The 13995-nt window shown below is 40.2% G+C and overlaps 2 protein-coding genes across 5 annotated transcripts; both read right to left on the reverse strand.

The window, feature by feature from the left end:
- Positions 1–690: 690 nt before the first annotated feature.
- Positions 691–7084, reverse strand: LOC129176785 (gastrula zinc finger protein XlCGF8.2DB-like). 4 transcript variants are annotated; one of them, XM_054767205.1, is made up of 3 exons: positions 6815–7084; positions 4979–5574; positions 691–2524 (listed from the first exon to the last, which is right to left on the reverse strand). In XM_054767205.1, the coding sequence occupies exons 2-3, from the start codon at positions 4983–4985 to the stop codon at positions 1458–1460; spliced, it is 1074 nt and encodes a 357-aa protein (XP_054623180.1). In that variant the 5' UTR covers positions 4986–5574; positions 6815–7084; the 3' UTR covers positions 691–1457. The 4 variants fall into 4 exon arrangements, with proteins under 4 accessions (XP_054623180.1, XP_054623163.1, XP_054623189.1 ...); XM_054767214.1 differs by lacking the exon at positions 691–2524 and having other exon boundaries at positions 3965–5450; positions 5487–5574; XM_054767188.1 differs by lacking the exons at positions 4979–5574; positions 6815–7084 and adding an exon at positions 3289–3733.
- LOC129176853 (oocyte zinc finger protein XlCOF6.1-like) lies at positions 7084–11710 on the reverse strand. The gene is made up of 2 exons (XM_054767319.1): positions 10314–11710; positions 7084–8829 (listed from the first exon to the last, which is right to left on the reverse strand). Exon 2 carries the CDS (start codon positions 8777–8779, stop codon positions 7589–7591), a length of 1191 nt encoding a protein of 396 aa, XP_054623294.1. The 5' UTR covers positions 8780–8829; positions 10314–11710; the 3' UTR covers positions 7084–7588.
- Between the last annotated feature and the right edge of the window lie 2285 nt (positions 11711–13995).

The following is a 13995-nucleotide window of genomic DNA, read 5'->3' on the forward strand; positions in this document are numbered from 1 at the left end:
CGGAGCTTTCGTTGACACTTTTCTTGCACAAACAGCACATACTTCTCACCATCTGTCTTAAGGCCTATTTTGTCTATGTTTTTGTTGATATATCTGGCTGCTGGTCCCGGCTGGCCTTCGCTGATTGTACACTATGTGTGAGCTTGCACTATTTCTGTTTGACCTTTGACATACTTAAACAGTTGTTCATCTACTCAAATAATTGTTTAACAAAGCATTATTTCTATAAATTACTTGTAATCACTCACTTAGTTAATCATAAAACAGTTCTTTTTATACTGTACTTATATTAAGGCACTCAGTTAATAATTCTATCAATAAACATCAGTGCAAACAGTCATTCTAAAGTCTACTTGTAATAAATATTTACTCACTCAGCTAACAAGTTAATAAAACTATATTATCCTACAATGTCAGTTAGCAACATTAGAGGTTGTTCTTTCACAGCTTCATATTTTTTCAGAGTAAAGCAGTCTTGCTTATTCGTATTTGCCTTATTGTGTTCTTTCCAATCCAGCTGGCTGCGTCCTTTAAATAAAGTTTTCAAGTTTCTTGGATTCTTTATGTGTTCAGTCAAGTTTGGACTGTAGTATTTGTGAATCGCTGGTGTCAAGGGAACATTTTCTGCTGGATTCAGAAAAGACAAGAAAAAAGACAAGTTCTTTGAGAAAAATGAGAGGTACAATTTAATAAAACGTTGCATGCAAGGAGACAAGTCAATACAACTTGAATGGACGCCTTTGAGAGAAAATGTTTAATTTCGACAGGAAAAGCTGTTGCTATACACAATGTGCATATGCCAGGCGAGCGGTAGCCTCAAATGAGAGGCTAAAGCTATCCTAAAATGCCCAGACGTCCTTTTGAGCATCTGAAGGACTTGTTCTGAAAACAGGAGGTCTCTAAGCCTTGGGCATATAATCAAATGGAATAATGGACACAAAACATTTAATAGCACGTCTATTCAGCAGCGTGTTTCAACACCGTATTTCAGCACCTCTGCGCTGTCCACGGTGGCGGCTGCTGGTGGAGTTATTTTGCTTTGTTTCCCTTGGCGAGAAGTGATGTGAGTAAGGCGACTTGAAATAGTGACGTTTCAGCAACAGCTGGCTGCGTTTTTTTTCCCAAATGCAATGAGATTGTCTACATTTGGATGGGATTATTTTGAATGCAGTCAAGAGTGCAGTTAGAATAGCTTGAGAATGCCGTTCGATATTTTTCCACTTCGAATCCAACGCTAAAGTTTTTACCATGCTAAAAAGATTCGGGCCGGCAAAAAGAAAGGGAATTTGTGGAATGCACTTCAAATAAACCACGAATTTTCATTCCGACGGCATTCTGGCTCATTCTGTGTCTAGTGTGACTATTAAGGCATTATCGTGTCGTTTGAAATCCAGCTGGGTGCGTCCTTTAAATCAAGCTTTCAAGTTTCTCCCAAGTGTGGATTCTTATGTGTTCAATCAAGTTTGTTTTATTTGTGAAACACTGCTCACACACTCAACATTTCTTTCTCTAGCGTGTGTTCTCTTGTGTACCATCAAAGTTATCTTCCGAGAGAAACTTTTACCACAAACTGTACAGCAAAAAGGCTTCTCTCCAGTGTGTATTCTTGTGTGTCTAATTAAAACATCTTTTTGAGAGAATCTTTTACCGCACATTGTGCAAGGAAAAGGTTTCTCTCCAGTGTGTACTCTTGTGTGTGTATGTAAATTAGCTTTTTGGGAGAAACATTTTCCACACACTGTGCAAGAAAAAGGTTTCTCTCCAGTGTGTATTCTTGTGTGTGTTTTTAACTTACTTTTATAAATGAATTTTTTACCACACACCAAGCAAGGAAAATGTTTTTTTCCAGTGTGTTTTCTTGCATGTTCTTTCAAATTTGACTGCTGAGAGAATCCTTTACCACAAATTGAGCAGGCAAAAGGTTTCACTCCAGTGTGTATAGTATGTATTGTCGTGTGTCTATTTAAATTCTCTATTTGAGAGAATCTTTTACTACAAACTGAGCAGGCAAAAGGTTTCTCTCCTGCGTGATTTTGCATGTGTTTTTTCAGATTTCCCTGGTTATCAAAAATGTTGTCACATTTCCAGCGTGTGTTGTCAGTGTGACATGTCATATCAGCTTCAGAGTCTTCATCATCAGTGTCAGGAGAGTGTGACGTTGTGTCGTCACTATCTGATAGTGGAGCTAAGAGGTTGTGTGCTTGTGATCCTCCACAGTGGTCTCCATCAGCTTCTGTTGTCATGTGTTGAGTTGAGCTGCTGCTTGGAGGCTCCACCTCTCTCTCCTCCTCACTTTCACCTTCATCATCTTCACTCTTCACAGTGACACCAATCACTGGGAACTCCTCCAGTACTTCAAGATGCTCTCCTTCCTGACTGATGCTGTGATCCTCCTCTTCCTCTTTAATGTGGGGGGGCTCTGGCTCCTCCACCAACGCCGTAATGTGGAAGGGCTGTGGCTCCTCCTGCTCCATCTCTGAGTTCCACTCCGCCTGCTCAGGGGGAGGATGGTCTTCACCAGCGTCTGCAGGACACATGCATGAGAAAAGTCCAACTTTAGTCATTTGTGGCATATATTCTGACAATGTCTCTGAGGATCTCATCTCATCGGCTGTGTTTTTATCAGGGTATGCCAGAACCCCGGAGACTGAATTCGGTTGTGTATGGACCTATTTTCCCTTGAGGAGTAATACCGCTCACTGTCACTGTGATCTATATTGCACTCAGTTGAGTATAGGGCCTTCTTCTGTTACCTGTAGCTCGTCTGTGTTACCATGGTCGGATAGAGGTATCGTTTGCTGTGTAACAAACATTCGCCTAGAAGTTATTGAACCCGGAAGTTCGAATCTGTGACTATATTTCTAACATTCCAGTTCAATACAAAACTGCCTCCGCCTTTCCGAAACGTAAACAAACTGTGCTGAAGTCAAGCTGCTTGTCCCATTTTCATAAGTTGTTAAATATACAACAAAATCATTTAATATCTGAATGGGAGCTGGGACGCCTTGTAACTGCACTGTATTTTCTTAAACAACAAAACAATAGATCATCCTCATTTTGCTATCGATCCAACACAAAGTATGAACAACCAAATAACAAAATCAACAATATAACAACACAACAACAAAAACACACGCATCTGTGAATATAAGCACAGTAAAGAACGGAAAAATATCTCTCATCACGCGAGTATCGCAAGTGGACCTTCACAGAGAAAAGCTTTTTGGGAGTAATACAAATGAACAAATACAAAGCTTGTAAACACGTGAGAGTAAGAATGAAACTAACCTGCTCTGTGTAACACAACTTCAGGCTTCTTGAAACCAGCGTCCAGTAGTTGACGTTGTCGCTCGTTCTCCTCTTTTGCTCGAGAAAGTTCCTCCTCGTACTCTGCTATGGTTCTTTCAAACACTACAAATATTTCTTCAACAGCCGCACTTAGTCGCTGGTTCACTAAAGCTCTCAGCGTTTGTACTTTACACATTTTCACACAATCATAACACTTTACACTCATACTCGACCTCTGCTTAGCAATGTGCCGATAACTTCCGGGTCTCCTCTGTAGCAGTTAGCAAGCTAAGCTAGTCTGAGAATATCCGCTGTTCACTGAGACGAGTTTATCCCGACACGAATAAAACTGCATTTCTTTGTCATTTAATCTGTTAGTCGCTCACAACTCATACATTTGTTTAAAAACATTTATCAATTGTGTTTTTCCCGAAGGCTACCCGGATACGTATTTCCAAACGTGTTGGCCTGTGTGCGCATGCGCTTTGCAACGTCATAAGGTAGTCGCTTCCTGAATGTCGGAGTATTTTCGTTATTATTTAACAATATTTGTTCAGTGAAATCAAGGACAAAACGTCACGCTATTTACAGTCACTCAAAAAATGTTTGTAGCAAAGTAAAATAAATAAATACTTTATTGACAAAAGCCAATCACAGGACACAAACACACACAAAAACCTTCCATCACTGAGAGGAACCATGGACGTCGTTAGGTCTAGTTTAGGCAGCCTTAAGCCCCCTAGAATTATATAATTATTCATTAATATAATATAATTAAATTCAGACATGCACATTTGCAATCTTGACAATGTGCAACAATTTGACTGTTGCCATATGTTTCTGTCAATATTCTGTATATTTTCATGGGACGATACAAAAGAAAAAATACAATGTAAAGTAGTCAGTGTAAAGCTTGGATGACAGTGTAAATTTACTGTTCCCTCAAACTACCTCAACACACAGCCACAAATTGTGTCCAAGGTGTGAATATTTAGTGTGAACGGCATTATTTTCCAACAGTCTTCACTCTCTTTGGCATGGAGTTCGCTAGAACATAACAGGTTGCCTCTGAAATCCTCTTTCATGGGATTGCCGACCACACGTTGAGCAAGAAGTTATTTTTTTTCTAGTGTGTGTTCTTGTGTCTTATCAAAGATTTCTTATGAGAAAAGCTTTGGGCGCAAACTGCACAGGAAAAAGGTTTCTCTCCAGTGTGCGTTCTTATGTGTGTTTTTAAATAACTTTTTCGATAAAATCTTTTGCCACAAACAGTGCAAGGAAAAGGTTTCTCCCCAGTGTGTATACTAGTGTGTCTATTTAAATCACATTTTCGATTGAATCTTTTATCACACATCGAGCAAGGGAAGGCTTTCTCTCCGGTGTGGATACTTGTGTGCTCCTCGAAATGTGATTTAATACTGAATCCTTTACCGCAAAATGAGCAGGAAAAAGGATTCTCTCCAGTGTGCATTATTGTGTGTCTTTTTAAATTACCTTTTCTATAAAATCTTTTACCACACACCGTGCAAGGAAAAGCTTTCTCTCCAGAGTGGATACTCGTATGCCTTTTTAAATCACATTTTCGTTTGAATCTTTTACCACACACTGAGCAAGTAAAAAGTTTCTCTCCAGTGTGCATTACTGTGTGTTTCTTTAAATCACATTTTCGATTGAATCTTTTACCACATACCAAGCATGGAAATGGTTTCTCTCCAGTGTGTATTCCTCTGTGTTCTTTCAAATGTAACCGCTGAGAGAATCTTTCGCCACAAACTGAGCAGGCAAACGGTTTCTCTCCGTTGTGTCTCATGTGTCTTATCAGATTTCTCTTGTGAACAAAAGTTTTGTCACATTGAGAGCATTTCCAGCGTGTGTTGTCAGTGTGACATGTCATATCAGCTTCAGAGTCTTCATCATCAGTGTCAGGAGAGTGTGACAATGTGTCGTCACTATCTGATAGTGGAGCTAAGAGGTTGTGTGCTTGTGATCCTCCACAGTGGTCTCCATCAGCTTCTGTTGTCATGTGTTGAGTTGAGCTGCTGCTTGGAGGCTCCACCTCTCTCTCCTCCTCACTTTCACCTTCGTCATCTTCACTCTTCACAGTGACAACAATCACTGGGAACTCCTCCAGTCCTTCACGATGCTCTCCCTCCTCCTCTTCCTCTTTAATGTGGGGGTGCTGTGGCTCCTCTTCTTCTTCTTTAATGTGGGGGGGCTGTGGCTCCTCCTGCTCCATCCTGGAGTTCCACTCTTGCTGCTCAGGGGGAAGATAGTCTTCACTGACGTCTACAGGACACAAGAAGACAAAGACATGCTTTAGAAAAGTCTAGCTTTGCTCCGTCATGTGAGGCATTTTCCTGCACTAGTGTAGGCTCTGACAATGTCTCCAAGGACCTCATCAGTGTCCCTCACAGATTATTGCTGATTAGCTGATTATCCAATTAATCGACAACTATTTTGGTGCTGGGGTCATCGTTTTTTGTTGTGTTTTTTTTTCCACACATACAGTCGTCGAATCCGCGAAAGGTGAAGCGCGATAGAGAAGGGGAACACTGTATAGGGGTGTTATTTCATGTCTACAGGTCTCTAATAATACTAAAAACCACATTTATTAAGTCATAAACTTTTCTATGCTCTATGAAAATATTCCATTTATTAACATTAAATCCTAAATCGCGGATATTCATTTAATGCGGTCGGGTCTGGAACCTATTAACTGCTATAAACGAGGGACGACTGTATATTAATCAAGAAATGATGCTGTTTTGTGGTTGAATACGGCCTATTTCTAATAAAAATGCACATATAAGCAAATGTTACGCCTTTTTGGCCTAAATTAAGCATTTTCAAGCATGAGAATGGCAAAATGAACTAAAATACAAATGCAAGGCATTAGGAAGATGCATTCAAATTGTGAATGTGGTATTCTACATAAAGCACCACGGTGGCCTAGTGGTTTTTGAACGTGAATGGTTGTTTGTTTATATGTGTCCTGCGATTGGCTGGCGGCCAGTCCCGAGTGTACACCATCTCTCGCCCAAAGTCAGCTGAGATAGGCTCCGTGACCCCAAGTGAGGACAAGCGGCATAGAAAATGAATGTATTCTACAACAGGCTTTTACTGCAGGTTTAAAAGATCTCACAGCAGGTGCAATAATAATAATAATAATCATAATAATAACACAAGCTACATTTACTGCACACACAACCAGAATTATTATATGTTTTATTTTCGTTTATTATGTGCACTATATTGGACAATGAGTGTAAAGGTGACTATAGGGGAGTAATTTCATGTCCAGAGGGCTCTAATAATGTAAGATCGTTTCTATGCCATAGAATTGAGAAATGAGAATCGATAAAGAACCAATGGTTGAGCACAATCGAAAATGTAATCTGAATCGTAAAAATCTAACCAATACGACAACAAAGCTCATGTATTTGTGAATGTAAACACAGAAGACAACTAAAAAAATATCCATCTCATCTCGCCAGTGTCAGCACGTGAGAGTAAGAAACAAACAAACCTGCTCCGTGTAACACAACTTGAGGTTTCTTGAAAACAACGTCCCGTAGTTGACGTTGTCGCTCGTTCTCCTCTTCTCCTCCTCCTCGTACTTTATCAAACTTTATCCTGGCATGATGAAAACTCGCTGTCGCTTAATATGTGTCCTTTACATTAAGTATTTTTTTTTTAACAATTATCCATCGCGTCCATTGTGCATTCTTGAAGGCAACCCGAAAATGGAACATATTTCCAAGATGGCTGCCGCTGTGCGCGTGCGCATAGTTTGTAGCTTTTGTAGTGTATTGGGCAGGTTAAGAATTGTTTTGTTAAAACACAGTATAAGACTATTTTGATTTTTATATTATATAACTTATATCATTTTAGTGTCGTTTACATTATTTTGTTATTATTGTGGCGACGGGAGTATTGTTTAGTTCTGAGCTGCGATTCAGTGTGTGGGCTGCAGAGGGCAGTACATCACACCACATCTTCCATTAAGTTTCCAAGCTGATTGACTACTGTATAATGTCATTCAAGTAAGACATTTGAAAACAAAAAGGCCTCCATGATGACACCATGGAGCTGGTGGATGTCTGTCTTCCTCCTCTGCGGCTTCCTTGGACTGTTCCTTGCAGGATAGTTTTTGCAATGCCTGATGTGCTGCAAACATGTCCGTACCACTTAAGCTTGCATTTTTTTCCAATTGCATCATGAAACTAACTAACTAACTAACTAATAATGTCAGTTAGCAACACGAAAAGTCAGTTTTATACGACTTTAGTTTTTTATTTATTTAAAGAGTAATACCGTCGTACTTCCCTGATTGTGTTCTCTGCAATCCAGCTGCATGAGTTCTTTCAAGAACACTTCCAATGTGTGTGTTCTGGTGTCTTATAAAAGATTTCTTAACAGAGAAACGTTTACCACAGACTGCACAGGAAAAAGGTTTCTCTCCAGTGTGTGTTCTTGTGTGTGTTTTTAAATGACTTTTTCGATGAAATCTTTTATCACACACCGTGCAAGGAAAAAGTTTGTTTCCAGTGTGTATGCTGGCGTGTGTATTTAAATTACCTTTTCGATTGAATCTTCTCCCACACACCGTGCAAGGAAAAGCTTTCTCTCCAGTGTGCATTACCGTGTGTCTATTTAAATCACATTTTCCATTAAATCTTTTACCGCAAACCATGCAAGGAAAAGGTTTCTCCCCGGTGTGTATTCTTGTGTGTCTTTTTAAAAGACATTTTTGAGAGAAACTTTTACCACAAACCGTGCAAGGAAACGGTTTCTCCCCAGTGTGTATTCTTATGTGTCTTTTTAGAACAGCTTTTTGAGAGAAACTTTGCCCACAAATGCTGCAATGAAAAGGTTTCTCCCCAGTGTGTATTCTTGTATGTACGGTCAAATTTGACTGCTGAGAGAATCTTTCACCACAAACTGAGCAGATGAAAGGTTTCTCTCCTGTGTGAAGTTTCATGTGTATTTTCAGATTTCCCTTCTTAACAAAAGTTTTGTCACATTGAGAGCATTTCCAGCGTGTGTTGTCAGTGTGACATGTCATATCAGCTTCAGAGTCTTCATCATCAGTGTCAGGAGAGTGTGACGTTGTGTCGTCACTATCTGATAGTGGAGCTAAGAGGTTGTGTGCTTGTGATCCTCCACAGTGGTCTCCATCAGCTTCTGTTGTCATGTGTTGAGTTGAGCTGCTGCTTGGAGGCTCCACCTCTCTCTCTTCCTCACTTTCACCGTCATCATCTTCACTCTTGACAGTGACACCAATCACTGGGAACTCCTCCAGTCCTTCAAGATGCTCTCCCTCCTGACTGATGCTGTGATCGTCCTCTTCCTCTTTAATGTGGGGGTGCTGTGGCTCCTCCTCTTCCTCTTTAATGAGGGGGTGATGTGGCTCCTCCTCTTCCTCTTTAATGAGGGGGTGATGTGGCTCTTCCTCTTTAATGTGGGGGAGCTGTGGCTCCTCCTGCTCCATCCTGGAGTTCCACTCCTGTTGCTCAGGGGAAAGATGTTCTTCACTGACGTCTGCAGGACACAAGAAGACAAAGACATTTTTTTGAAAAGTCCAGCTTTGCTCCGTCACGTGAGGCATTGTCCTGCACCAGCATATTCAAGATTCAAGATTCAAGAGAGTATTATTGTCATGTGCATGGTAAAACAGCAGTTATACCATGCAATGAAAATCTTATTCTGTTCATTCTCCCAAGGAAAAGAAAGAAAAACACAAGAAAGAATAGGAACATAAGAAACATAATCACATATACATAAATACCAAGAAATTAAGCAACAACAACAGAAGAGACATTAATGCAAGTAAATAATACAAATAAATAAATAAATAAATAAAGTGCTATGAGTGTGTGTTGCGTGTGGCGTGTCTGAGTGCTTCATTGAGAAGCCTGATGGCCTGTGGGTAAAAGCTGTTTGCCAGCCTTGTGGTCCTGGACTTCAAACTCCTGTAGCGTCTGCCTGATGGCAGGAGTGTGAATAATGAGTGTTGTGGATGTGTGCTGTCCTTGATGAGGTTGTGTGTTCTGCGTAGGACTCTAGATGTATAAATGTCTTGCAGTGAGGGGAGGGCTGCCCCAACAATGTTCTGTGAGGTCTTGATCACCCGCTGGAGTGCCTTCCTATCACGTGTTGTACAGTTACCGTTGTGACACACACCATGCATATGTTGTGACAATGTCTCTGAGGATCTTATCAGTGTCCCTCACAGCCGTCAGGGTAAACATGGAATAGTATAGTCTTACAATTGATGTACCCCAGGGGGTATGAGTACTCCACTTTGGCAACCTAGGGTCTAGAGGGCGTAACAAGAACTGTCCACTGCGACCAAGGGGCAGCCAAGCGATAACTAAAACCTTACCAAAAGGGAACGTCCCTGTAACAGTTATCGGTAACGAGCATTGTCAGAATGTTCTGGGAACCAAAATTGGCTCGTATGGTAGTGGAAGCAGCAGGAAACATGACGCCCAAGCGGCACAAATGCTCAAACGTTTGGTTCCACTTCGCTTGCAAATTGGATATTTCATCAAAGGGAGGACATACTGCCAATACGCATAAACAATTGCATACACAGGTTGCGGTAACTTTGCATGAATGTTGCATTTTCGATCAACGTTAGCACGCCCTCTGCTGTTAACACTGAAGGTAACTAACGAACACTCCCTATCTTTATACTAGTTTTGTACACTAAAGCCTCCTGTCTGAGTCAGCATACAGCAACAATCTACCGCAGGCCCGCCACTAAATGTATGCGTGTAGTCATCAGACATCGGAACGTTAAGGAAGCGCACAATGCATATTCACGCATATTGAACACATGCCAGCAAATTGACAATTTAGGGGATGGCAATAACACAACTTACATCCATGCTAGTATCGATCCGATGGATATGTGGAGTACATATAGAATACTGACCTTCAAGGAGAAAAGCGTTTATGGGTAGTGTTACAAAAAACAATTATCAATCTTATAAACATATGAGAGAAATAATGAAACTAACCTGCTGTGTAACTCAACTTCTAGAAAACAGCGTCCAGTAGTTGGCGTTGTCGCTCGTTCTCTTTTGTTCGAGAAAGTTCCTCCTCGTACTCTGTCTCAAAGTTCATTGAAACCAGTTTATCCTAGCATAAATAAACCAGCTTCTCGCTGTCACGTGACGTTTACACTAATATTTTTAACAATTATCCATCGAGTGCATTCCTAAAGGCTACCCGGAAACGCATATATATTTTTTCAAGATGGCTGCCGCTACGCGCGTGCGCATTGTTGACTTGTAGCTTTGCTATGACGCAACGGGGCAGATAAAGGATGGAATTTTGTTTTGTTAAGACACAGTATAGGACTATTTTGATTTAGAATTATACAACTTTTAGCATTTTAGTGTCGATTAAATGGCAATATTGTGTCGACGGAATAACACCAGAGAATAACAGAGAATACGGAGGGATTTTTGGTCCAGAACAAATGTTGCTTTGTGTTGGCAATTTCCTCAGTTATTTCAGTTGGATCCATCGAGGTTGAAATGTTAGCTTTGTATCAATACAGACTGTCCTCAAGTAGTTTATTTTGAATTGTATTGATTTGTCTCCTTGCATGCAAATTTTATTAAATTGTACCTCTAGAACTTGTCTTGTCTCTTGTCTCTTTTGAAGCCAGCATAAAAGTTTGCCTTGACATAGAATCATTCTTGATGACACTATTTAGGATGGCCCGGGTTGCACTAATGTTATTTCTGTTATTGTCCAATAACTTACTATAATGTTCTTTCCTACACACTCTCAAGTACTTATTGTACTCATTTTCTGCTTCTTTAGTTGTTTGCTTGTACTTTGGCATATCGGCAATGATGTATTGGAAGGTGAATGGAAGGGTCTGTTAAGCACAGCGACGTTGGATCCCAAGATGCAGTGTGGACAGAGGTACTGTAAGTGCAAACATTTCTGTAATGACTCAGAAATACAAGAACGAAAAAACAACGGTGCCAGAATAACTAACAAAAAGTGCACTGCGGAAAGTGGGCAAAAGGATCAGGATCAGGATTGATCCTGGATGCCCCTAGGATCAATCCTGGGGCCCATCCTATTTGTTCTGTACCTAATCCCACTTAGCACAATTTTTAGAAAGCATGGCATCTCCTATCACTTTTATGCAGAGGACTGCCAGATCTACTTACCGATTACAAGAAATGACCATGCCCCCCTGACTCCCCTTCTTGAGTGCTTAAGTGACGTCAAGGTCTGGTTGGCTCAAAATTTTTTAAAGCTCAATGAGGGGAAGACAGAAGTTATCATCCTTAATAATAATGACCCCCACTTGGACTTGGGTCCCATGAAAAACCATGTCAGTCCCACAGCCACCAGCCTTGGCGTCATCATTGATAGTGATTTTAAACTTAATAAACAAATCAACGCCGTTGTAAAATCTTGTTTTTATCATCTTCAGCTTTTATCCAAAGTCAAATCATTTTTATCATTGCAACATTTCGAACAAGCCATGCACGCTTTTATCTCGTCACGTCTGGAGTACTGTAATATGCTTTATTCTGGAATAAGCCATAAATTACTCTCTCGCTAACAGTTAGTCCAGAACTCTGCAGCACGGCTTTCAACAGCAACCAAAAAGAGGGAGCATATTACCCCAATTTTAGCTTCCCTGCACTGGTTGCCTGTGCGTTTTAGAATTGATTTTAAGATTTTATTGTTTGTTTTTAAGGCTTTGAATGGGCTGGCCCCTCAGTACATCTCGGAACTCATCCAAATTTACACTCCAGCGCGCACATTGAGGTCCGAAGTCCAGCTCCAACTGGTGGTGCCTAAGACCAGACTTAAGACCAGGGGAGACCGGGCCTTTTCTGTAGTCGGCCCAAAGCTGTGGAACACTCTCCCCCCTCATGTAAAAACGGCCCCCACAATTGAAAGCTTTAAGTCTCGTCTTAAAACCCACTTTTATTCTGTAGCTTTTAACTCAGCGTGAGTCGTGTGGTCCTCTGTGTCTTTTATTATTTTTTTTTGTTTTTATTGGTTCTATTTATTTTAGTTTTTAAATTAAATTTACTTATTTATTTTTTACCTACTTCTTGGACTTTTGGCTTTTATTGTTTCGATTTCTTGTTTTAAATATTTTATTGTAGTATGTTTCTTTGTTTCTATTTGATCTTTTAGTTTTTATTGTCGTAATTTTTCCTTATTATTTACATTTACACTCCTTTATTTACTTATTATTTATGGTTTTGCTAGTCTGTGCAGCACTTTGGAAACAGTGTTTATAAAATGTGCTATATAAATAAAGTGGATTGGATTGGATTGGAATGAAGGGCCAAAAGCAAACTGGCGTAACAAGAGGAAGAAGAGAAGGCACGTGGCTTGGCGTCTCCAGCACGAAGAGTAGCCGAGTGCCATCCAGTCTCAACAGTTGAGCGGGCGCGGTGCGATGAGGAACAGCTGCGGCGGGAGTCGCCAGAATCTGAACAAGAAACACAAGGTCAGTAAAAAGGGCAAGGAGAACAATCAATGACAATGGTACTGTGATGGCCATCTCAACTCCATAACACACCTCAGAAGCAGAAGAGATCTACGACATGGTCGCTATATTTGGCGAGTTGGGGTGCGCATTAAAAGACAGGAAGTGTTTCTTGTGTCATGCATTAATTCACTAATCATTTATTCGCTAATTCAAGGTCAACAAAGGTGACGTATTTGCTGCGCAGGCGAGTGCGAGTTTGGATGGGATCTTTTTAGCAATATGTGTATGTGTTAGTACAGAGGAGCGTGAGCGTGTATTTTTGCGCAAAGGGGTGTGCGGTCTCACAAACAATGGACACTTCATACTCCACGTGTGAATGGTGCATTCAGGTGCATCACGTAGCTCCGAAGGCCAAATCACGTGGGTATCTCTAAAAACAACTACTTGTTGCTCATATAATAACAGCAAGGCCATGTTACAAAATGTTCTACTTATAACAGACATCTGTGTTCAACAAAAAGACTGCTAGACAACCACAAAAAGCTAAAATGTTGATACTTATAAGAAATAAAAACACAAGGTTTTACTTTAAATTAGGGCTGTCAATCGATTACAATATTCAATTATGATTAATCACATTTTGTCCACAGTTAACTCATAATTAATCACAGATGAAAAAAGTTTGTATCTATAATAAGTAGGGATGTAAATCTCCGTGTGGCAAACTATTCAATACAACAATGACATCAAATTATTATATAATTATATATAATTATATAATTATTATATTACAGCCTCTCTGGAAAACAAGTCCAGGCTCGGACTTGTGGGTGGTGGGTCTGTATTCACTTCGTTCTTTTAATTTGATGTTGTTCCTGTCATAGTTTTACAAATAAATAAGATAAATTAGATCGCCATAATGTACGTATGTGTTACTGATGTGTTGATGACTAGCTAGTTCGCTGATAATGTTAACTAATGCTAGCGCTCCTCGCTCTTCAGTGCACATGACAAAGCCCCGACATAGATGACCTCGGCTATGCCTGCCGTTTACTTGCAGCTCGTATCCAAATTTTAGGCTGCAGTTCAAAGCAAAAAAAATCAGCCCATAGACGGATCGCATCTAAAAAAACACTTGTTAGTTGGAACACTGCCAAGGTACCACTGTATACTTGACAATAAAAAAATTATACAATTTCTACATTACAGCAAACTAATTT

The sequence above is a fragment of the Dunckerocampus dactyliophorus genome, chromosome 1, assembly GCF_027744805.1.
Source record: "Dunckerocampus dactyliophorus isolate RoL2022-P2 chromosome 1, RoL_Ddac_1.1, whole genome shotgun sequence".
In the NCBI taxonomy this organism is placed as follows: Eukaryota; Metazoa; Chordata; class Actinopteri; order Syngnathiformes; family Syngnathidae; genus Dunckerocampus; species Dunckerocampus dactyliophorus.